We start from the raw sequence: 21,322 nt of genomic DNA on the forward strand, positions 1-21,322 counted from the left end.
GTTTCCTTTCCTTTTTAGGTTATATGTCAAGAGCCTGCTCCTTTTGTCATACATAATTTTATGGGGTAGCTTTTAAGTTCTCTAGGCTTTTGGAAGGCTGTTGAGTCCTCTGTTAGTTTCCTTGATCTTTCTGTGTGCTGTACTCAGATTACCTCTATTAACAGATTATTGCATTATTACAGTTCTTTGGAAAAGCCAAGTGTTATAATCTAGTTATCCCTGCTTTGTAATCGTGACCTCTGTTTACATCACCCAGAGCTATAGTGCGAGGATAATTAAGATATTTGTAATGTGGACCCAGATGCATTGTAAAATCCAGATCTTTCTCAGTTACTAGAGGCAAACAAACATAGTTTTAATGTTAAATATAATACATTCTAATTATTTGAAAAGTGGTATTGGGTATCTTAACTATGTACTAACTAAATTTTAGCTTAACCTTTTTTTTTTTTTTTTTTTTTTGCGGTTCGCGGGCCTCCCACTGTTGTGGCCTCTCCCGGAGCACAGGCTCCGGACATGCAGGCTCAGCGGCCATGGCTCACGGGCCTAGTCGCTCCGTGGCATGTGGGATCTTCCCGGACCGGGGCACGAACCCGTGTCCCCTGCATCTGCAGGCGGACTCTCAACCACTGCGCCACCAGGGAAGCCCTTAGCTTAACTTTAACTTTTAAATTTTAACTCGACTTTGTGCTAATTAAAATTTGTTAACTGTTTTCTTTACTCCACCCCACTTTCCTTCCCAGGATGAATAAGAGTGTATACTGAATAGAGTCATTGTCTGTAAATCTCAATGGGGTCTTCGGTTATGTCATCATGGTTTCTTTTTTCTCACGTAAGAATTTGGTCCTGGGAGATAGATGGTCTATCTGTTGATGTCTGCTTTGCCTCCTTTCAGCGCAATGCCTTTGCCAATGACACCATCCCTTCTGAGAGTTACATCAGTGCTGTGCAGGCCGCTCACCTGGGGACTCTTTGTGGCCAGAGTCTGCCCTTGGCTGCTTCGCTGAAGCACACCCTCCTCTCACTGGTCAGGTTGACTGGAGATCTTATAGTGTGAGTACCTTTTACGTAGCCCTAAGTGCTCTCTACTCCTGTATTCTGTCACAGCTAAGGGAAGACAATGAGAATTTTAATAACTGCATAATAATACTTTTTTTGCCTGCTATAGCAGAGAGAGCCTGTTGCCTTAGAGTATGAACGTTTACCTAGAATGATTTTTGGCTTAGATGTGAAGGGCAGCTGAGTACTTCCCCCCTCCTTCTGTGTAGTATGTTTCAGAAAAGGCATGCTGGTTTTAAACCATATTGTGATTTGGAGGTACTCTGGGTTTAAGTTTCAAGGTGACAATGATGTATTTGAAGTCGTGCTTCTCCAGATTCGTTGCGGAAGTTAGATGCTGCCATCGTGGAGACTAAGGGCAGGCCAGTGGAGGGACTATTTTGTTTTCCTGTACATAGGTCACGGGTAAAGTCCTATATCTCATTGCCTTAAAAGTGATCCAGATTCCTGGGAATTCTTCTAGAAAGGTTGTCTGGGAGGGTTACTAGTTTAGGTTTCAGTTAATTTTCTTTTCTAAATATTATAAAATACATCTTATAGTATTAATTTAACATCTTAATAAGTGAACTTTTCATATGGAAATGATTTTAACTTCTGATATGATAATGAGAAAGGAGACCATGAAGTTGCGTGATTATACCTATGTAAAAAACAACTATCAAAGGAAAAAAGCCCTTCTCAGTAAACGAGTAGATTGCCCTCTCCTCCCCTCGCAGCTTTTGAGAGTATATTCACTAATTTGGTTCTGTTTTCTTTGTTGAAGTTGGTCCGATGAGATGAACCCGCCACAGGTAATTCGGACCCTGCTTCCCCTTCTTCTGGAGTCGAGCACTGAGAGTGTCGCTGAGATCAGTAGCAACTCTCTGGAGCGCATCTTGGGCCCTGCAGAGTCTGATGAGTTCTTGGCTCGCGTTTATGAGAAACTAATCACTGGCTGTTACAACATTCTGGCTAATCATGCAGATCCCAATAGGTGAGCCTGATTGGGGAGAAGCCTCCGGTTCCTGTGACCTCCTGCTACCATCAATGAAATGTACCAACACTAGCTTCTTTATGTTGTTAATTAATAGATTATGATTGTGCTTTTTAACGGAAAGTTCTATACTTGTGTGCGTTTTGTGTTCTTGTGGACACGCATGAAAGGTTACTTGGAATCTTCTTTTGTAATTAATTTTTAGGAATAAACATGCTGTACTAGATGTGATGAAGTGTACAAAGGAGCATGATAAAATTTCTAATATTTTTGTAACCATGCTTCTGAGATAGGTGTTCTGTGGAATTAGGCGGTCTCACAGCATTGTTTGACCTTGATAGTGTAGGCCATGTTGATGTAGGAGAGTCTTACAGAACAGGTGAATAAGTTACAGTTTTATCCCACTGAGAACTGTACAGATAAAGGGTTCCAGGTATTGGGATTTCCTGCCTTTTTGTTGTTGGGGAATCCAGGTTTTCATCAGGGGCTGCCTTTTCTTTTTCTCTCCCTCCCCACTTCTCTTTCGTCCCCCCTCCCCCCTTCAGTGTTTCCCTCCCTTCCTTCCTCTTTCTAACAGTTTGAAATAACAGCAGTGATTCTTGGAACTCTTAGCCATCGACTACATCAGTTATCTCAGATTTTAGGAATTTTTAAATTTTATTTCAGTTTAATTCCTCAAAAATTTATTGAGCACCTACTGTATGCCAGGGTTTATGCTAAGCTTTGACAAAACAGAATTGAATATTGCCCTCAAAAGGTGTAGCCGTAAACAGACTTTGGATTTTTAAAGGTCAGGATTAGCAGGACATTGAAACAGCCCTTGTTTCTGGTAGTTAATTTTTCTTTTGGATTTTCAGTGGACTGGATGAATCCATCTTAGAAGAATGTCTCCAGTATTTGGAAAAACAACTGGAAAGCAGTCAGGCTCGTAAAGCTATGGAGGAATTTTTCTCTGACAGGTGAGCTATATTTTGTTCTCCTCAGTGAACATTTTTGAATATCTCCTGGAAGTAGGGACCTGTCTTTCTTGACTTGGGTGTTCTTTCTCAGGGAATACAAAAGCCTGCTTAGGTGTTTGTACCTCTGGGAGGACTTCAGTTAACTGCTGACTCCTTGAGGTTATTGGTGGAGGGGGTTGATTTCATGAACACCTGGCATTGTTGACTCACAAATGACCAGTTCCCCTAGAGGGGATGAGATTGTGAAGAAATAGAAACGGATGCCTTTTATGTGAAGCTTAATGTGATTCTTCCATTTTTACCCTCTTGCCTTTCAGTGGAGAACTTGTGCAGGTCATGATGGCAACAGCCAATGAGAACCTCTCTGCTAAATTCTGTAACCGAGTTTTGAAATTCTTCACCAAACTCTTCCAGCTGAGTGAGTGACAGCTTTTAGTAATCTTCTTAAGGGAACTTTGATGTCCAGCTAATGACTGTGCCTATCTTCTGCCCAAGTATAACTATGGCATGAAAATGCTAACATGTGGAGAGAATCCCTCAGAGATAGTTTGGAAGGAAGTCAAAAACTTCCTTGGAACCTTTCCCCCTTTCCAGGCTCACAGTCTGCGCCTTCCTTCCTTTCCCCCTGCCCTCCTTCACTGACCTTCGCCTCTCGGTCTGTCTCCAGCTGAGAAGAGCCCTAACCCGAGCCTTCTGCATCTCTGTGGTTCCCTGGCACAGCTGGCTTGCGTGGAGCCTGTGCGTCTCCAGGCCTGGCTCACCCGCATGACTGCATCGCCCCCCAAAGATTCCGATCAGCTGGATGTGATCCAGGAGAACAGGCAGCTTCTACAGTTGTTGACCACTTACATTGTTCGGGAAAACAGGTAGGGCACCTGCATTTATTTCACATGTTCTAACGGCCCCAGAAATAAGGTGAGATCATGCCGCTGTCTTTCTTTCAGGAATCAGTTGTGAGCATTTTCAGTGATTCCATAGCTCCCTCTCAGTAGACTCAGGGAATCTAGTGGCTCTTCTTGATTTTTCCCATGGAAAAACTTCTGCCGTGACTTGGCATGTCAGTTGTAACGGGGATGAATGTTTTGTGCTCTAGTAGCCCAAGTCCACAACTGGGCTTAGTGTGTATAGTCATGCATTTAATGTTTAAATTTAAACTCCTTAATTAACTCTTATAAATTTAGAAGTGTACAGTCAGATTCCTGTTGATTACTTACCAACTTCCTATTTCTTCTCTATCAGCCAAGTCGGGGAAGGTGTGTGTGCTGTGCTGTTGGGCACCCTGATCCCCATGGCAACAGAGATGCTGGCCAATGGTGATGGGACTGGTTTCCCTGAACTCATGGTTGTGATGGCTACCCTGGCCAGTGCAGGTCAAGGTGCTGGCCATCTTCAGCTTCATAATGCTGCTGTGGACTGGCTGAGTAGATGGTAAGAGGGTGAAATTGGAGGAATGCATCTGTATGTTACAACATTGCTCTTAGAGAAAAGGGGGATAATTAATTACAGGCTATTTTCTGTAGCTCAGAGTGAGTATAAAAGAAATTTGAATCTCTGCTTTTTTATTGGGGATTGAGGGAGTAGCCAGTGACTGTTCAGTTTAGATTTAATCTTCATTATTTTATTAGTAGGATTTTCTGTTCATTATTCCTGGGAGAAGTCTTGGGGAAAGTGTACCACCTGCCACTGATAGGAACAGAGCCCCCAACTTCTGATTACCCACATAATTTTCTAAGAATGCCTTTGGTTCACAGTGTCCACAAATTGATGTGAGATATGTGAAGATGCTTCCTTTCTTTGATTCCTTAGATGATTTTGTGTCCCCCCCCCCCTCCTTTTTTTTCCTTCGGGACAGCAAGAAATACCTGTCACAGAAGAATGTGGTCGAAAAACTGAATGCCAATGTAATGCATGGAAAGGTAAGACAAGTGAGGAGTGACGGCAGTCAGGGAGTGGTGATTCTTATCTTTGTGGCCAGGTGGAAGTCTCCTTCCTGTTGGTTTCTGTCCCTGGCTAGCCTACAGAGGGTAAGGCCTATAATCGCAAAGGCCTGGAAGTGTGTAATTGCTAACTGCATGCCCTTAGGCCTCTTCTCGGTGGCAAGAAGTGATAGGAAGGAAATATTCTGGTAAGCAGACATCCAACAGAGTCCTTCTTAAAACAGTGAATTCCTGCTATTTTTAGGTATTGGCATGCTCTGGAAAATTGTCCGCTGCTCCTGTATTGGAACTGTGTGCTCTGAGTGTTATACGGAGTTACGGTCTCCCTCCTCAGCTCTAGTCCAGATGCTAGAATTGTTTACTTTACCTGAAAGTTCAGGTCACTGTGCTGAGAAAAAGGGTGGAAACTGGCAGAAATCTTGCATTCAGGCATTTTCTTCCCCTGCCCAACCCATGAACCTGACATAGTGGCTAAGAGCAGATAACTGGCCTCTGACCCACCACAGCACCATTCATCTCTCCCTGCTTTCTTGCTGATTTTTATCCTTTCCACACTGAACTGTTAAGAGTGCAGAGTGAAGGAACTTAGAAATCTGAGGCTTTGATGCCAGACTTTTGGGTTTTTTTAGGCAAGCACGAACTATCTGCGGTGATATGCTGGAAAAATTTTCCCTTGATCTCTGAAGCTATTCCTCCCCTACTGCATTAATTAAAAACCCAGTAATTTAAATATCTTCCACTAATGGTTAAAAAAAATAGTAACAGCAGGAAAAAAGCCAATGAGAGCTTATTCATACTTTTAATATAGCTTTTTTTCTTTTTTCTTGAGGTGTAATTGACATAGAATATTATATTAGTTTCAGATGTACAACATAATGATTTGATATTTGTTTTAATTGCAGAATGATCACAGTAAGTCTAGTTAATACATCACCATACATAGTTAACAAAATTTGTTTTTTCTTGCAATGAGGACTTTTAAGACCTACTCTTCATAACTTTCAGATATGCATACAATAGTATTTATTAACTCTAGTCACTATGTTGGACATTACATCCCCATGACTTATTTATTTTATAACTGGAAGTTTGTACCTTTTGACCCCCATCGCCCATTTCGCCCACCCTCCTACCCACTGCCTCTGGCACCACCAGTCTGTTCTTTGTATCAGTCTATTTTTTTCTTGAATGATTTTTGTCTTCATTTTAACTTTTTTTTCTTGATTTCCATCATACTTCATTTTATAAAATTTTTTAAAGAGTTGTCTTTGTGCTTAAGAAAGAATGAATCACACTGATTCAGTACAGTTTATTGACCAGCTACATGTAGTCATAGTGCTACGAGCTGAGGAAATAGGTAATTAAAACATGTTGTTTTTCTTCTCTGCTTTTATACTATTCCTTTGATATTGAGCTTTATTGGAAAAAGCTTGAGAAAACACAGTTTACATAATAACCGAATATGGAGAACTGAGGTTTCCGTGGTGTGGTGGTCTTCTCTTACAGCATGTGGTAGTCCTGGAGTGTACCTGCCATGTTATGTCTTACTTGGCTGACGTCACCAATGCCTTGAGCCAGAGTAACGGTCAAGGCCCAAGTCACCTCTCAGTGGATGGGGAAGAGCGGGCCATTGAGGTGGACTCAGACTGGGTGGAGGAGCTGGCAGTGGAAGAGGAAGACTCCCAGGCTGAGGATTCAGTAAGTGAAGTAACCACCATGGTCATGGCTGATCGGCACTTGCAGAGCTCACACTAGCAGTCCTTTGGCCCTCCCTCTCGCCCCGGGGAGCTTCAGAACTCTTCCCAGCCCTTGTTGCTTTCTCACAGCTTACATGACTAGTGCCAGACTGACTTTCCAGGCCTGCAGAGCAAGCGGTAGGGCTCTAATCTCCTAGGGGAAGGACCGTTTAATAAACACATGCCTTCCTCCATCTAGAGGCACTTGTCATACAGTTCCTTGGTTTTTGCATCCAAAATGGAGTTTCAAAGATGAGTCTTCATGGGGATGGTGTGAGCTTCCTTGTAGAGAAAGCATAAGATTTATTTTTTTCTTAGCCACAAAACCTTAAGGTCTCACCTGAAATTGCAGCATATTTATAGCCTGCAAGCTGTCTCCAGTTGGAGTAGGTTTCTACTGGTCATTTATGAGTCAGTGGTTTACTCTCCGTAGGGTGTGTTTTTATGGGTCCCTGTGTAGAAGGATGTATTTCCGATTAAAACTATTTATTATCTTTGAAGGATGAAGATTCTCTTTGCAATAAATTATGCACTTTTACCATCACTCAGAAAGAATTCATGAACCAGCATTGGTAAGAGTAGTTTTTCGTTTCAGGTGAGGGTTTGCTGGGCCTTGATTGTTGGGACTTCTGGGCTCATTGACTGGTTCTCATTCTTCGTAGGTACCACTGTCACACCTGCAAAATGGTTGATGGGGTGGGTGTGTGTACAGTATGTGCCAAGGTGTGCCACAAGGATCATGAGATTTCCTATGCCAAGTATGGATCCTTCTTCTGTGACTGTGGAGCCAAGGAAGATGGCAGCTGTCTGGTGAGAGATTAGAACATTCTCTCGGCTATAAAGGGTGACTTGTGACACAAATGCTTAAGCCAAACAGCGAAATTCCCATGTCACCTTCATGGTGGCCTGGGTCTAGGACTAAGTTCTGGTTGTCATTGATACAGTCATGGCCTACGCACTTCACTTAGAATATTAGAACTTGCAATGTCCTTAGAGATCTTGCAGTGTTTTCAAAGACCCCCTCCACAATTTCAAGACCTATTGCTCTGAGTGGGTAAAGTACCAGACATTAGGTGAATACAATGAAGATCAGAATTCAGGCTTTTGGATAATCTTTAAATGGTTAGCCAGTGTCTCCTTTGGGTCAGATTTTCCTTCAACATCTTAGGCAGTATTTCATGTATGCTGTGGCAAGACTTGGGGCCTCTGACGTTTTCTGTCCCTAGGCTCTAGTGAAGCGAACTCCCAGCAGCGGCATGAGCTCCACCATGAAGGAGTCAGCATTTCAGAGTGAACCCAGAGTTTCAGAGAGTCTCGTGCGCCACACCAGCACCTCCCCAGCTGACAAGGCCAAAGTCACCATCAGTGACGGAAAGGTTGCTGATGAAGAGAAGCCCAAGAAGAGCAGCCTGTGCCGCACAGTGGAGGGCTGCCGGGAGGAGCTGCAGAACCAGGTGGGCTCCGGTGGCGTCCAGCACGGGGGCCAGAGCACAGAGCCTGGCCAGCTGGTCCATGAGCGATCAGTGCACCAGGCTCTCCTTACGACTCCACTAGTGGGCGTGGGGTTGTTTTCTCCTCTCTAAATTTACTGATTTCCACAGTGGAATATGAATAGTGTGTGTTGTCAGTCACTACTTCATAAGGAAGAATTTATGACTGAGGAGTGTTTGGGAAGTTTGTGGGAGGGTAAATTTTAGTTGTGTAACACTCTAGAGCACACTTTCTTGGTCAGGCTTTCTCATCTGAAGCACAGAATACAGAAAATGATTTGAGCGATTATTTTCTCAGTTTTCACTAGAGGCATTCTAGATGTATTGGGGAGTAGTTAACTAATTATACATGGTGGGTATAATTATACCCACCATATAATTATACATGGTGGGTGCGTTCAAGCACCTATCCAAGTAGGATATCGACGTGGGATCCCTGGTTTAGGAAGATTGCTCTAGGTTAGTAGCACAATAGCGTATTGACTGGAATCAAATCCAGTGTTATTGGAGAGAGTGAGATGAGGGCTAGAATATCAAACTGAAGTGAGGAAAGTGGGTTCTGGATTCTGTAGGTAGTTACTAGCAAGATTGTGGTGATGAGTATGACCCATTATTTTTCTGTCTTTTTTTTTTTCACTTGTGTATTTGGATTTTTCTCAGGCCAATTTCTCCTTCGCTCCTCTCGTGTTAGACATGCTCAATTTCCTCATGGATGCCATTCAGACCAACTTTCAGCAGGCTTCAGCTGTGGGGAGCAGCAGCCGGGCTCAGCAGGCCCTCCGGGAGCTGCACACAGTGGACAAGGTGGTTGAGATGACAGACCAGCTGATGGTGAGTGTGTCAGAGTCTGGGAGTTAGGTGCATATGGGAACCAGCACGTTGACTGAGATGCCAAAGTGTGCTAGACACTCGGAGGAATATCCTTAGAACAGTCAACCCCTGGCCATTCAGAACTTAGAATTTAAGATACCGTGACATCCAGTGTGAAAGTCAGCATGTGAGGTGTGTCTTCCAGAGAAGGGAATCCAGAGGTCATTCGGGCAAACCCAGTGTGTAAGTTTCCTTTTCACTTCACATAAACATGTGAACCCCTGGATGTGAGGAACGACATTTGGGGGAAATTATAATGGTTAGAAATTTCTTCTGTATGTAAAATAGAATACCTCCTTATTGTATCTTCTCCCCTAAGGTTCACCTTGTTTACAGAAATAATGCTTGTCCTCTTTGGCTTAGAGCCATAGATTACCTTTAGGTCATCTTCCTTTAATTCTTCCTATGACTTGGGTTGTAAGTTGTAAGTCATTATCCACTTTACACCTGCTGCTTAGCACTGACTGTAGGACCCCTGGCGTGGTCTGCCTGGAGTCTTCAGCAGCTGTGTAAAGTAGTAGGAAGTAAAGTGTCGGCATTTCCGGAAGGGAAATGTGAAAATGAGTGAGGTACACAAATAGATCTCACAAGGTGACTGCTTTTAAGGGAAGCATAATCACTTGGTAATACACACACATATATTCTGGCATTTTATTAAACATCAGTCACAGTTGGGAATTCCCTGGTGGCCAGTGGTTAGGACTTGGCGCTTTCACTGCTGTGGCCTGGGTTCAATCCCTGGGCAGGGAACTAAGATCTTGCAAGCCATGTGGCGCAGCCAAAAAAAAAAGGCGTTTTAACATTTTTAAAAAGTGAATACTTTGTATTAATTTAGCTTTATGCAACATTCACTGCATTGTTCTTATTGGACTGACAGTAATTTTGATGAATTTACCTAGCTGTCTATGGACTAGAGATTGGAATCCATTGCTTTAATTAATTAATTAATTAATTTTTGGCTGCGTTGTGTTGTCGTTGCTGTGCTCGGGCTTTCTCTGGTTGCAGCAAGCGGGGACTACTCTTTGTTGTGGTGCGCGGGCTTCTCATTCTCGTGGCTTCTCTTGTTGCGGAGCTTGGGCTCTAGGTGCATGGGCTTCAGTGGTTGTGGCGTGCGGGCTTCAGTAGCTGTGGCTCGTGGGCTCTAGAGCGCAGGCTCAGTAGTTGTAGCGCATGGGCTTAGTTGCTCTGAGGCATGTGGGATCTTCCCGGACCAGGGATCAAACCCGTGTCCCCTGCATGGCAGGCGGATTCTTAACCACTGCGCCACCAGGGAAGCCCAGTCCCGTTGTTTTTGAATAACTAAATTGTGCAGTGTCTCAGTCACGTGAATAGCATGTGTATGAATCCACTTGATCTTTTTTGCCTTATTACTGCCTTCTCTCTCTGCTTCCCTCTTTGCCAGGTTCCCACATTAGGTTCCCAGGAAGGTGCCTTTGAGAATGTTCGGATGAATTACAGTGGAGACCAGGGCCAGACTATTCGACAGCTAATCAGCGCCCATGTGCTCAGGAGGGTGGCTATGTGTGTGCTCTCCTCCCCTCATGGGCGCCGCCAGCATTTGGCTGTCAGCCATGAGAAAGGCAAGGTGGGTCTTCCAATTCCTTCCCTTTCATTTGAGGTCATGTTTGTCTTAGGTGCTGAGCAAAACAAATAGATGACTATACTCAGATTGGCCCTCAGGGAAAATGTCTATTGGGTTCCAGCAAAGCTTCAGGGACAGAGCTCAACAAACTTCTCTACTTGAACCCTGAGTTACTTTATTAGACTTAGGACCAGTGTGACTAGAACAGAGAGTCTGAATAGTTAATTCCCACTCTATTGTGGGAACCCCTAGGCGAAGGTAACGACTGGTGGTTTCCTAGGACACCGTGGCTCCCAGTCTTTCCCATTTTGGCCACTCTGAGGACACAAGTGGGGAGAGAAGAGTCTTCATAGGAAGGCTCAGTGATCCTTATTTAGTTCTTTCCTGCCCTCCCAGCCCTCTAAGGGCACAAGGAAGTTTATCGTGTTTTATAGAACCAGGAGAGGTTGGAGGAGAGTATCCTAACTCACACTTTTCTATATTCTGACTTCTTCATTATCAGTAAAGTTGTTTTAATCACACCTTAAGTGAAAAACAAACTAGAGATTAAAATAGCTCTAAAATCCTTTCAAAAACATTCTCAGTGAAAATGAGAAGGGACAGTAGTATATGGGAATTGTTTAAATATTTTATGAACTGATTATACGAAGAGAAGTTGGTTTCTTTTGTCATCTCTAGAAGGAGGAGATGAAAGGCATTCCATTCTTTTAACCAGGGGATGTATGACTGGTATTGGTCTTGGAGTTTCCTAAGAGACTTGCCACCAAAAAAGTCTCCAAATCAGTAGCTCTAGTGAAGGAACGTTTTTTTTATTGCTCTGTGTTCTCTGAGAGGATGTGGGTTAAGAATAAATTGGTAATTATTCCTTTGCAGATCACTGTCCTGCAGCTCTCAGCTCTCCTGAAGCAAGCAGATTCCAGCAAAAGGAAGCTGACTCTGACCCGCCTGGCTTCTGCCCCAGTCCCCTTTACTGTGCTGAGCCTCACGGGGAATCCGTGCAAGGAGGACTACCTTGCTGTTTGTGGGCTGAAGGTAACAATCCTGATCCAGGTTTGGTTCTGTTAAGCTATGGACCCCAGTCACCTTCTCTCCCCTGTTTTCAGCACCACTTTCTCTTATTCATTGTTGAGATCAGAACTTAAAAGCCATTGGGAACACAAAAGAAATCTCTGAATTTCTTCCAGATCTTCCAGATTTCTTTTGTATTGGAAATAATCTTTGTGTGTTCTTGACACTTGAACATGTTACTAGACAGTCTGAGTACTGTTTGGAGGCAGGGAATATTAGGGAAGAAAAGGCAGCATTAGAACTCTGAAATTAATTAGGCTACTTTCCAAATCAGTTTTTAACCATTCTGTTCTTTCAACCATGTCCAGGACTGCCACGTGCTGACCTTCAGTAGCTCTGGCTCTGTGTCGGATCATTTGGTTTTGCACCCCCAGTTGGCAACAGGGAACTTCATCATCAAAGCCGTGTGGTTACCTGGTTCACAGACTGAGCTAGCGATCGTCACTGCAGATTTTGTCAAGGTATAGTTACAGCCCTTTGATGATCTCATCCTAGAATGGTTTTGCTTTTAAATCCAGAATGCCTGATCTCCGTTATATGTGCTAGCGTCTCTTAGAAATTAAAAATGAAAAATCCTAACATTTTGTTGCCTTTTGTTATGTTGTTGAGCAGGACCTATCTGTGTGCAGGTAGCAGAAAATTGATTCTGGTTCAACACCCACTGTGTCCAATTCACAGCTGTTAATTACTGTACTTGGTATAGAATTTGTTGATGTGTATCTCTGCTCTGCTCATTCCTAAGAGGCAGTGAAAAGATACTTGATCATCTTGTGCTCATTGTCTAGCACTTATAGGGCTTGCTGAGATTGTTGTGGAGATTGTTGCTGAGATCTTGTGGAGATTGAGTGCTCATTCCTCACTGATTGCAGCTCTGTGTGTTCACCAGGGTAGTTTGGGCACGGGACTGAGATGGATCTCCCTTATTTGATCTTTCTTCCCTCCATTCTGCAGATTTATGACCTGTCCGTTGATGCCTTGAGTCCAACCTTCTACTTTCTCCTGCCCAGCTCAAAGATAAGAGATGTTACCTTCCTCTTCAACGAAGAGGGAAAGAACATCATTGTTATAATGTCTTCGGCTGGGTACATCTATACCCAGCTCATGGAAGAGGCCAGCAGTGCCCAGCAGGGACCCTTCTATGTCACTAATGTGCTGGAAATAAACCACGAGGACCTGAAGGTTAGAGCACGTGGCACTGTTCCCTTCTATGCCAGGTTTAATCAGCCTAGCAAGGCTTCTGTTGTTCGTTTCTCTTTTTTCTTCTAACTTTTTATCTAATAGCAAAAACTTTAGTCCTTTAGGACTAAACTTGAAGTTCCTGTATTCTCTTGGTATTTTTACGGTTTCCCGCGGGGATCTCATACTTTAAGAATGAGGCCCCATAATCATGGTGTGAGATGAATGAGCAGCCAGAGCGGAAGCTGGCAGCATGAGAAGTTAATGCGGATGTTGTGTCTCTGTTGTGACAGGACAGTAACAGCCAGGTGGCAGGTGGCGGTGTGTCTGTCTACTACTCGCACGTGTTGCAGATGCTGTTCTTCAGCTACTGTCAGGGCAGGTCGTTTGCAGCCACCATCAGTAGGACGACGCTGGAGGTGTTGCAGCTCTTCTCCATCAGCATCAAGAGGTGGGGATGAGCACTTAAAGGTGAACTGCCACAGCGCCCATGTTCAGCAGGAGAGCTCCGCCCCTTGCAAGGGCTCGCCCTTCCCTGCTTGGTGTCTTTAAATCAAACGGTGTCCAGTGTTGGTAGGTTGGGCGGCCTGCATGGTTTGTCTCCCACCGTGGAGACCCCAAGCTGTAACAGGTAGTTTGGGGAGCCACTGTCACTCAGAAGGAAAAGCTAGGGTCAGGGTAGCAAATGTGACTTTAATTTGATTACTGAGTTTTGAGAAGAGAATGTAAGTTTCTCCTAGACACTCGTGCTGCTAAGATGCCCTTTAAGTTTCCCTCCTGGGAGTTGATCAGTAAATAGAACATGGTGTCAGCAGATGGGGCGAGCTTGGAGCTTGGGGAGGTGGAGGCTGCCATCAGACTTCTGGGTGACAGGGGTGTGTGAGGTAGTGAGTGTTTTATTTAAGGAGGAGGCAGCAAAGTTTTAGGGTCTCTTCCCCTCTTTCTTATCTGCCACTGGAAAGCACTTTCTCTCTGGCCTGTATTTTGTGAATTACCCGGTTTGAGATGAAATAAAATGGATACGTAGCTTGATGTGCTTGGAAATTCTTAAAAGGACAATGGGTCATCAGCCTCTGGCAGCTCCGTGGCCCTATGCAGTTGACAGCCTTACGCACACAGGGCCACCTATTCCCTCAGACCGTAGAACCCAGCAGCTGACTGAGATCCTAAACCAGGCCTCCTGCTGGGGTGCACATTGGGGTATGAGAGTATTTGTGTGGCTCAGAATAAGACTGAGACTCGTGGGTAATTTGAGTCCCTGGGTGGGTTTATTGCTCTGAGAGTCCAGTGGCTCGTGAGGATGGCCTTTAGGTCAAGAAAAGAACTGTTAGATGGTGATTGACACCCTAACTGTGGCCACTTTTGTTGTCTGTAGTTCCAATGGTGGCAGCAAGACGTCTCCTGCCCTTTGCCAGTGGTCTGAGGTGATGAACCACCCTGGCTTGGTGTGTTGTGTCCAGCAAACTACAGGAGTGCCCCTGGTAGTTATGGTGAAACCAGACACTTTCCTCATCCAGGAGATTAAGACTCTTCCTGCCAAAGCAAAGGTCAGTGCCCCGTTCTCCCATCACTTGAATAGACTGTGAACCTGCTCTCTTTTTATATTTGTATGTCATGTCACTTTGCCAGCTCTTTCAGTGGAGGCCTAGAGAAGAATTTTCTCCTAGACGCCTTTTCTTTGGCAGCCTCAGCACCCCCTCAGTTGACCACGAATCCAGTTGCTTCTCTGCCTCTTTCTGTAGGTTCTGATCTGTAGGTGTGGGAACTACCACTCCTCTGTCCCCTCCTCCTAGATCCAGGACATGGTCGCCATCAGGCACACAGCCTGCAATGAGCAGCAGCGGACAACGATGATCTTGCTGTGTGAGGATGGCAGCCTGCGCATCTACATGGCCAACGTGGAGAACACCTCCTACTGGCTTCAGCCCTCCCTGCAGCCCAGCAGTGTCATCAGCATAATGAAGCCTGTTCGAAAGCGCAAAACAGCTACCATCAGTAAGGCCCCTCCTCAGAATACTGGTAGGGGTCGGGGACTTACAGTAGACCGTTGTAGATAGCCGTGAAGAAACAGGGACTGTCCTGCTTGTGCGGCTCATAAAGGTAGAGACTGTGCTAGCTAGTTTCTCAGAAGCAGAGTCAAGGTTCCGGAGGCCACTCAGCATTCTGTGCACGGCAAGCACCTGTGGGCTGTCCACTTCAGCCAGCAGTTCCTAGGTGCCCACGAAAGAATTCTCTCTTGGACCTGGTTTGAGATGGTTTTCTCTGGGTTTAAGAAAAATGGCTTCCCTGAGGTGGTGTGCAGGATGGAACTGATTGAGGAGTAGATCCTTTGGCTGGTTCATTCTCGCCGACTGGTGTAGAAGCCGTCATAGGTGACTGAGCTGGAAGTCTTTGCTCCCGAGTGATGGAGGAGGACTCTTCAGGGAGTGGAAGCTTGAGTTTAGGAGTGAGTGACTCGGGTTGAGCAAAGATCTTTACAGGGTTCACCCCACTATCTGGAATTTGTTCCAGAGTCTGTGTTTGAGATAATTATGCAGCTCATCTTCCTATAAAGAAACAGTTTCCTTTGTTTATTTTAAATAAACCAGCTCTGAGAGAGCTTGTTGTTATTAAGTGTAGCCAATACTGACATCAGATTTCTTCGCCCCGCTAGGTTGTGTTGTGGTTGGGGGTGATGACTGTTGGACAGCTGACCGCGTGTAGGCATCATACTGATGCAAACCTTATAATCCCGAGTTGGCCTAGAAAGATTAGGGAGTACGTGTGCGCTTAGGAGCACAGAGGTGGTGGGGATCGCACTAATGTTGCTCCGTGGCAATCTGATGCTGTTCTCCACAGCAACTCGCACATCTAGCCAAGTGACCTTCCCCATTGACTTCTTTGAACACAACCAGCAACTGACAGATGTGGAGTTTGGTGGTAATGACCTCCTGCAGGTCTACAACGCACAACAGATAAAGCACCGGCTGAATTCCACTGGCATGTATGTGGCCAACACCAAGGTGAGGACTGACTGCCCCGTGCTGGGTTCATTCGCTGGGTAGAAGGACTCGAGGACACATTTAGAAGGTTTGAGGACACATCTCCTCTTAGAATGCAAGACTCACAGTCATTACCCCTTGATTCTAGTTTCATGGTCCCTAGAATTAATGAATATTCTCACTTCCATGCCAAAGGGCTCCTATTCCCATGTTGTCAGTAGGGTTACTGTGCACAGGGCAGCAGGAGGTGGTTAATGCTGGGGAGAAAGAAGCCTGAAACTGAAGAGTCTACTCCCTGCTTCTGTTTTCCCATCCTTGGAAGAAAAGAAGTCAGTGCTGAGGAGTTAAAAAGGATGAAGGTCTTTTGTAGGATCACACATTGTGTCACTGTCACAGGAAGGATCGAAAGTTTGCCCTTAAGAACTTGCAGTAATTGTATGATATGTGCCTCTTCTCCCTCCAGCCTGGTGGCTTCACCATTGAGATCAGTAACAACAACAGCACTATGGTGATGACAGGCATGCGGATCCAGATTGGGACCCAGGCAATTGAACGGGCCCCATCATATATTGAGATCTTTGGCAGAACCATGCAGCTTAACCTGAGTCGCTCACGCTGGTTTGACTTCCCCTTCACCAGAGAAGAAGCCCTGCAGGCCGATAAGAAGCTGAACCTCTTCAGTGAGTCCCCAGCTCCTGGCATAGACTGTATCCTTCTCGTTATGAATTCTGACTGGGTGGCCACTTCTCTGTGGCTTTCCAGTATTCTAGGAACCCTCTGCTCTACTGATAGCTCTGTGGTCTCTGCCATCATGAAACTTTGAGCTTCGTTTGAGATATAAAGGAAACAAGATTACAGGAAAGAGATATACTCGAGAATGGGAGGGGTAAAGACAGGGCAAAACTCTGCTTCAGGGCTCACTTCTGTAGGGTTGCGTAGCCTTGCAGATGGGGCTGCCTGCGTGTGTAGGCAGCAAGATTAGCATGTGACATTGCAAGGCTTTCTTAAGGCGCAGATGCAGGCCTCAGGGCACATGTCACTGAGAGATGGTTAGCAATGCCTTTAAACCCTCAGAGTACACATCCCTGAGCCTTTCATAGGGCGGGCAGCGTTCCCTACCATTTACTGGCCACCTGTCTGATACTTTTCCTTCCAGAAACAGTTGCTCTTGGTATTCATTCATGATGATGATCTGTGCTTTGAACAAAAGGAGTGTTTAGAGATCCCTGGGGGTGGAGTTGGGAGATACGGTACCCTGATAGCACCAGAGGATCCCTACACCGGTGTTTGGGGACTCTTCTTCTGAGTAGGGGACTTCATGGGCTTTTGGTCTATGGAACTGTTTCTACACGTATTCAGCACCTATACAAGATGAAAGTGCTACTGAAGTCTCAGGAGATAAAGTTCCTCTATGCCTGTGAAATCGATGAGGCTTGGAACTTTGTCCAAACTAGTCTGGTCTTTGCTTTGTAGGTGGTGGTGGTGGTAACCCTTCAGAGAATGTGCTTCCTAAAAGCTTGCTCTTGCTTACTGCAGTTGGGGCCTCGGTGGATCCAGCAGGTGTCACCATGATCGATGCTGTAAAAGTCTATGGCAAGACTAAGGAGCAGTTTGGCTGGCCTGATGAGCCCCCGGAAGAATTCCCTTCTGCCTCCGTCAGCAACATCTGTCCTTCAAACCTGAGCCAGAGCAATGGCACTGGAGACAGTGATTCAGCTGCCCCTACCACCACGAGTGGAACTGTCCTGGAGAGGTACCAGCACTGACAGGGGCTGAATTCAGTTCTCACCAGTTCTCACTCTCCCAGCAGAACCTGTGTCTCGAGAGAGTGAGCCTCTAAGTGTCCCAAGTCTGGCCTGTGATTTTTTCAGGATTTCACTCAGTGTCTCCTTAGTGTGCCGACAAGGCCTGGAGGCGGCTCAGAGCTATCTGACTCCCAGGGCTCTGCCTGGACCCTTCTGTCCCTTCCCTTCTCTTAATAAGCTCAGGTACCCTTTGGAGTAGCCAGAGGCTGCTGACCAGAAGATGCTTAAGCCAGTATTATAGATTAGAATCTAGTCTTGCTGAAGTTATAGGGAAAAATCTTCCCTTTCATTCCGATTTCATCGTCTTCTCATCTTCCTCTGCAGCAGCTATTTCATGTGGTAATAACACTGCTGGCAAGAGGCTGTCCCAGGCATCTTGTGGCAGAGTTCAGAGCCTCCTGAGGCTCCCCCCAGTGGCCTTCTTAAGCATTGCGCTTGGCTTCTTTGCGCTAGGGAGCTGCTGGTTTGCCGTGGCAGATGCGGGATGTAAGACGTTTAGTTCTTACATTGTAAGTCGTAGGAATAGCCTGGCTTGGAATCACGGCCTCCTGCCAGCAGCCTCCCCACCCAACCCCTTTTCTCTCTCTTTCTTCCGCCCCCCACCCTATTCTTATATTGTTTGCTTAGGATGTATTTCCAGGTTTCTCTGAGCTTCACATTTTTTTCCTTTTTTTTCTTTTGCTTCTCCCCCAAGTTCTGAAACTGAGTCCCTAACCAAGCTGGACCGGTTAGTATGCCCTCTTTCTTTTCTCTGCACGAGCGAGTGTGTGTCAGAGAGCGGTGTAACCGATGGCGTGGCTTTGCGTTGATTCCGCTTCTGTGGAAAAGTCCTCCTGCTTCTTTCTGTTCTGGTCATTGCATGGCTGCAGAGCTGTCCCGTGTCAAAGTGGAGAATGCGGAGGGTTGTGCGTGCGTGCTTGGTGTCGGCCGCTTCAGACTCTTGGTGTCCCCTTCCTTACCCCATCCCTCTCTGCTCCCTCTCTACAGTGGATGAGAAGCGGGGAGGGGGCGCCGGGACAGTGGAAAAGTTCTACTGTCTGAAAAGCCACCAGAGAGCTTGTTCTGTCCACCGTGGTTTTATGTCCCAGGTCTCTCTTTCCTGGCTCTTTACTGCCTTCCTCTGCCCCTTGACCTTTTCTCTCCAGCTGCCTTCTCCACACTTTCCCCTCTCTGTCCAGAGCTTCAGCCCTCAGGATGTTGGTCTTTTCACTGTGCTGCATTAAACCCACAGGAGTGAGCCCTTGGGAGCGTGTCACTTGGTACCCTTCAGTGGTTGGGTTTCCTGTCCTTCCCTTAGAGAAAATTGCCCAGTTTCCTAAAGGTGCTTTATAGTACCCTTTGAACGTTGGCAATTGGCGTGCACCTGAAAATACAGTTTGTTCTCTTCTCCGTACTTGGGGAACTCATACGAAGTGCCTTTGTGCATTTACTTGGAGGTGTAAGTAAAATATAACCCCAGCTCTCCTAGTATAAGAAGATGGTTTTAACCTTTCCCTTTGTGTGTCCCCTCTGCCTACTGATCTATGGGGCACCTGAGCTTCGGGTCCCATTGCATCAAGACTGTTAAGCCCTTCTCAGGGATCCCTGCCACAGGCAGCAGGAGGAAGCACATTTATCCGCTTTGAGGAAGAAAAGCCCTGTCTTTGAGTTACGGATTATGAACATGGCCTCAGGTTGATCTCCGAGCAGGAGCCAGGTTTCTTCTGGCCTGTAATACAAGGAAACGATATGCATGGTGCCTGTGGCAGGTCTTATTGTGCTTTGATTTTGTGTTTGGCATTCATTAGCTGTCCCCAAGGTCCTCACGACTGTAGTCTGCAGGCTAAAGCACCAGGCAGAGAGAAGGGTTGTTGCACTCACACCACTTTCCTGTCTCCCTAGGCTGGTTGTGAGTTCTTTAGAAGCCCTGGAAAGCTGCTTTGCTGTTGGCCCAATCATCGAGAAGGCAAGTCACTTTTTTTTTTTTTTTTTGCAGTACGCGGGCCTCTCATTGCTGTGGCCTCTCCCGTTGCGGAGCACAGGCTCCGGACGCGCAGGCTGAGCGGCCATGGCTCACGGGCCCAGCCGCTCCGCAGCATGTGGGATCTTCCCGGACCGGGGCACGAACCCGTGTCCCTTGCATCGGCAGGCGGACTCTCAACCACTGCGCCACCAGGGAAGCCCCAAGTTACTTTTTTAAAGCACATGGGAGCTTTCTGAAGAGGCAGGAAGTCAGTGGAGTCATCAGAGGCCTCGAAGCCTTGCAGCTAAAGAACATTCATAGCATAATCTTGACTTGCAAAGATGATCCAGAGGAGTCTTCAGCTTAAGGCCTTATGTCCTGCTTTTGGGGGACCCGTAGTGAGAGTGTTTTGTACAATAGGATGAATAGTCAATGTTCTGATTAAAGAACATTGTTCTGGGAGTCAGACCTTGGACGCTCTTCACCTGTATTGTGGGAGGATTGTAATTTCTGAAATTCTTTGTTTTGCTCCTTGCGGTCCGTGGAGCCTAAGCTAGTCCTGGTGGCCGAGAAGGGAGGAAGGCGTGGGGGGCAGCATGTGGGCAGTTTATCCTGCATGGATTTGGTGGGGTTAGTGACAACCCTGCTGTCTTCTGCATCAGGAGAGAAACAAGAATGCAGCTCAGGAGCTGGCCACTCTGCTGCTGTCCCTGCCAGCGCCTGCCAGTGTCCAGCAGCAGTCCAAGAGCCTTCTGGCCAGCCTGCACACCAGCCGCTCAGCCTATCACAGCCACAAGGTAATCAGGGGTGCCTTCTGTCGAAGCGTAAGTTGTGGTACTGACAGGGAATCAAGCAAGTTGGCTTTTTGGATGTAAAGCAAAGGCATAGCAAAGTAAGGTGGGGAGAGGAGAGCGTTGAGATTAGACCCACACATCCTAAAGTTTCTCCTGAGAAATTAATAACTATCACTCAAAATGAGGACAAGCCAGTAATGGGCCACTGCTTTGCATTCATTTTGTTCTGTTATCTAATTGGATCAGGAAGATTTAAGGAAGGGAGGGGAGGGATGCTTGAGGAGGGGTGGCTGCTCACTGGAAGAGTGGGGCGGGAAGTCACTCAGGAGGTCAGGGCTCCTGGTGTTTCCACTCCTGCAGCTGTGCCACAGCCCTCAGTGAGGTGTACTTGCTTGTGATGAATTTGGTAAGTGGTTGTTGGAGAGACTGAGGGGGAAATCTGGGGAGAGAGGGTCTCACCTATAAAAGTAAGTAGCGACTGAAGGCAGTAAGTTAGGCCAGTTTCTAAAAATGGGAGAGACTGTTGACAGTTCAGATCCGTGAGGAGGAAGCCGCCAGCCCAGATGCCTTGGTGCCTCCGACCCAGAGGGCTGAGAAGTGCGAGCTAACCTGCTGAACCTGTCAAGGAAACGCGGTTTTGGAAACATAGCTTTGGTATGAACCTGCGAAGAAATGACTTCCATAGGGAGGAGATCCGGGATGTTGTATGTAGCTCTGGAGAATTGGCTGGTATTTCTAGTTTTCCTATCATACTTTGGTACTGATTTCATGGCTTTTGATTTTTTTTTTTTAAGCGTCTTTAGTGTTTTATTATATGAAGAAGTTGAACTGTGTTGGGCTGCTTTGAAGGTTTGTTCCAGGTAGTCAATGGTAACTAACCTGTTCTCTTGAGAGGAGGTAGCCAGCCTGATGGTCTGTCGGTTTCCCTCTCCTCTGTGCTTTAGTGCCCA

General features: G+C 46.0%; 1 protein-coding gene across 4 annotated transcripts in view; it reads left to right on the forward strand.

Annotated features, from left to right (window-relative positions):
- The window catches only part of UBR4 (ubiquitin protein ligase E3 component n-recognin 4), a 127,375-nt gene that overhangs the window by 36,989 nt on the left and 69,064 nt on the right, over positions 1–21,322 (forward strand). For all 4 annotated transcript variants that reach the window (XM_082832748.1, XM_082832750.1, XM_082832751.1 and 1 more), the window contains exons 28-51: positions 896–1,053; positions 1,823–2,032; positions 2,890–2,991; positions 3,309–3,409; positions 3,659–3,857; positions 4,231–4,419; positions 4,844–4,907; positions 6,435–6,626; positions 7,166–7,236; positions 7,327–7,474; positions 7,891–8,118; positions 8,815–8,985; positions 10,427–10,609; positions 11,480–11,638; positions 11,983–12,135; positions 12,626–12,853; positions 13,144–13,301; positions 14,226–14,397; positions 14,644–14,845; positions 15,689–15,852; positions 16,295–16,511; positions 17,368–17,584; positions 19,518–19,581; positions 20,241–20,375. In XM_082832748.1, coding sequence (XP_082688874.1) covers positions 896–1,053; positions 1,823–2,032; positions 2,890–2,991; positions 3,309–3,409; positions 3,659–3,857; positions 4,231–4,419; positions 4,844–4,907; positions 6,435–6,626; positions 7,166–7,236; positions 7,327–7,474; positions 7,891–8,118; positions 8,815–8,985; positions 10,427–10,609; positions 11,480–11,638; positions 11,983–12,135; positions 12,626–12,853; positions 13,144–13,301; positions 14,226–14,397; positions 14,644–14,845; positions 15,689–15,852; positions 16,295–16,511; positions 17,368–17,584; positions 19,518–19,581; positions 20,241–20,375 — 3,885 coding nt within the window. The remainder of the gene's footprint in view (positions 1–895; positions 1,054–1,822; positions 2,033–2,889; positions 2,992–3,308; positions 3,410–3,658; positions 3,858–4,230; positions 4,420–4,843; positions 4,908–6,434; positions 6,627–7,165; positions 7,237–7,326; positions 7,475–7,890; positions 8,119–8,814; positions 8,986–10,426; positions 10,610–11,479; positions 11,639–11,982; positions 12,136–12,625; positions 12,854–13,143; positions 13,302–14,225; positions 14,398–14,643; positions 14,846–15,688; positions 15,853–16,294; positions 16,512–17,367; positions 17,585–19,517; positions 19,582–20,240; positions 20,376–21,322) is intronic.

The sequence above is a fragment of the Leucopleurus acutus genome, assembly GCF_964270905.1.
Source record: "Leucopleurus acutus genome assembly, chromosome: 2".
Classification (NCBI taxonomy): domain Eukaryota; kingdom Metazoa; phylum Chordata; class Mammalia; order Artiodactyla; family Delphinidae; genus Leucopleurus; species Leucopleurus acutus.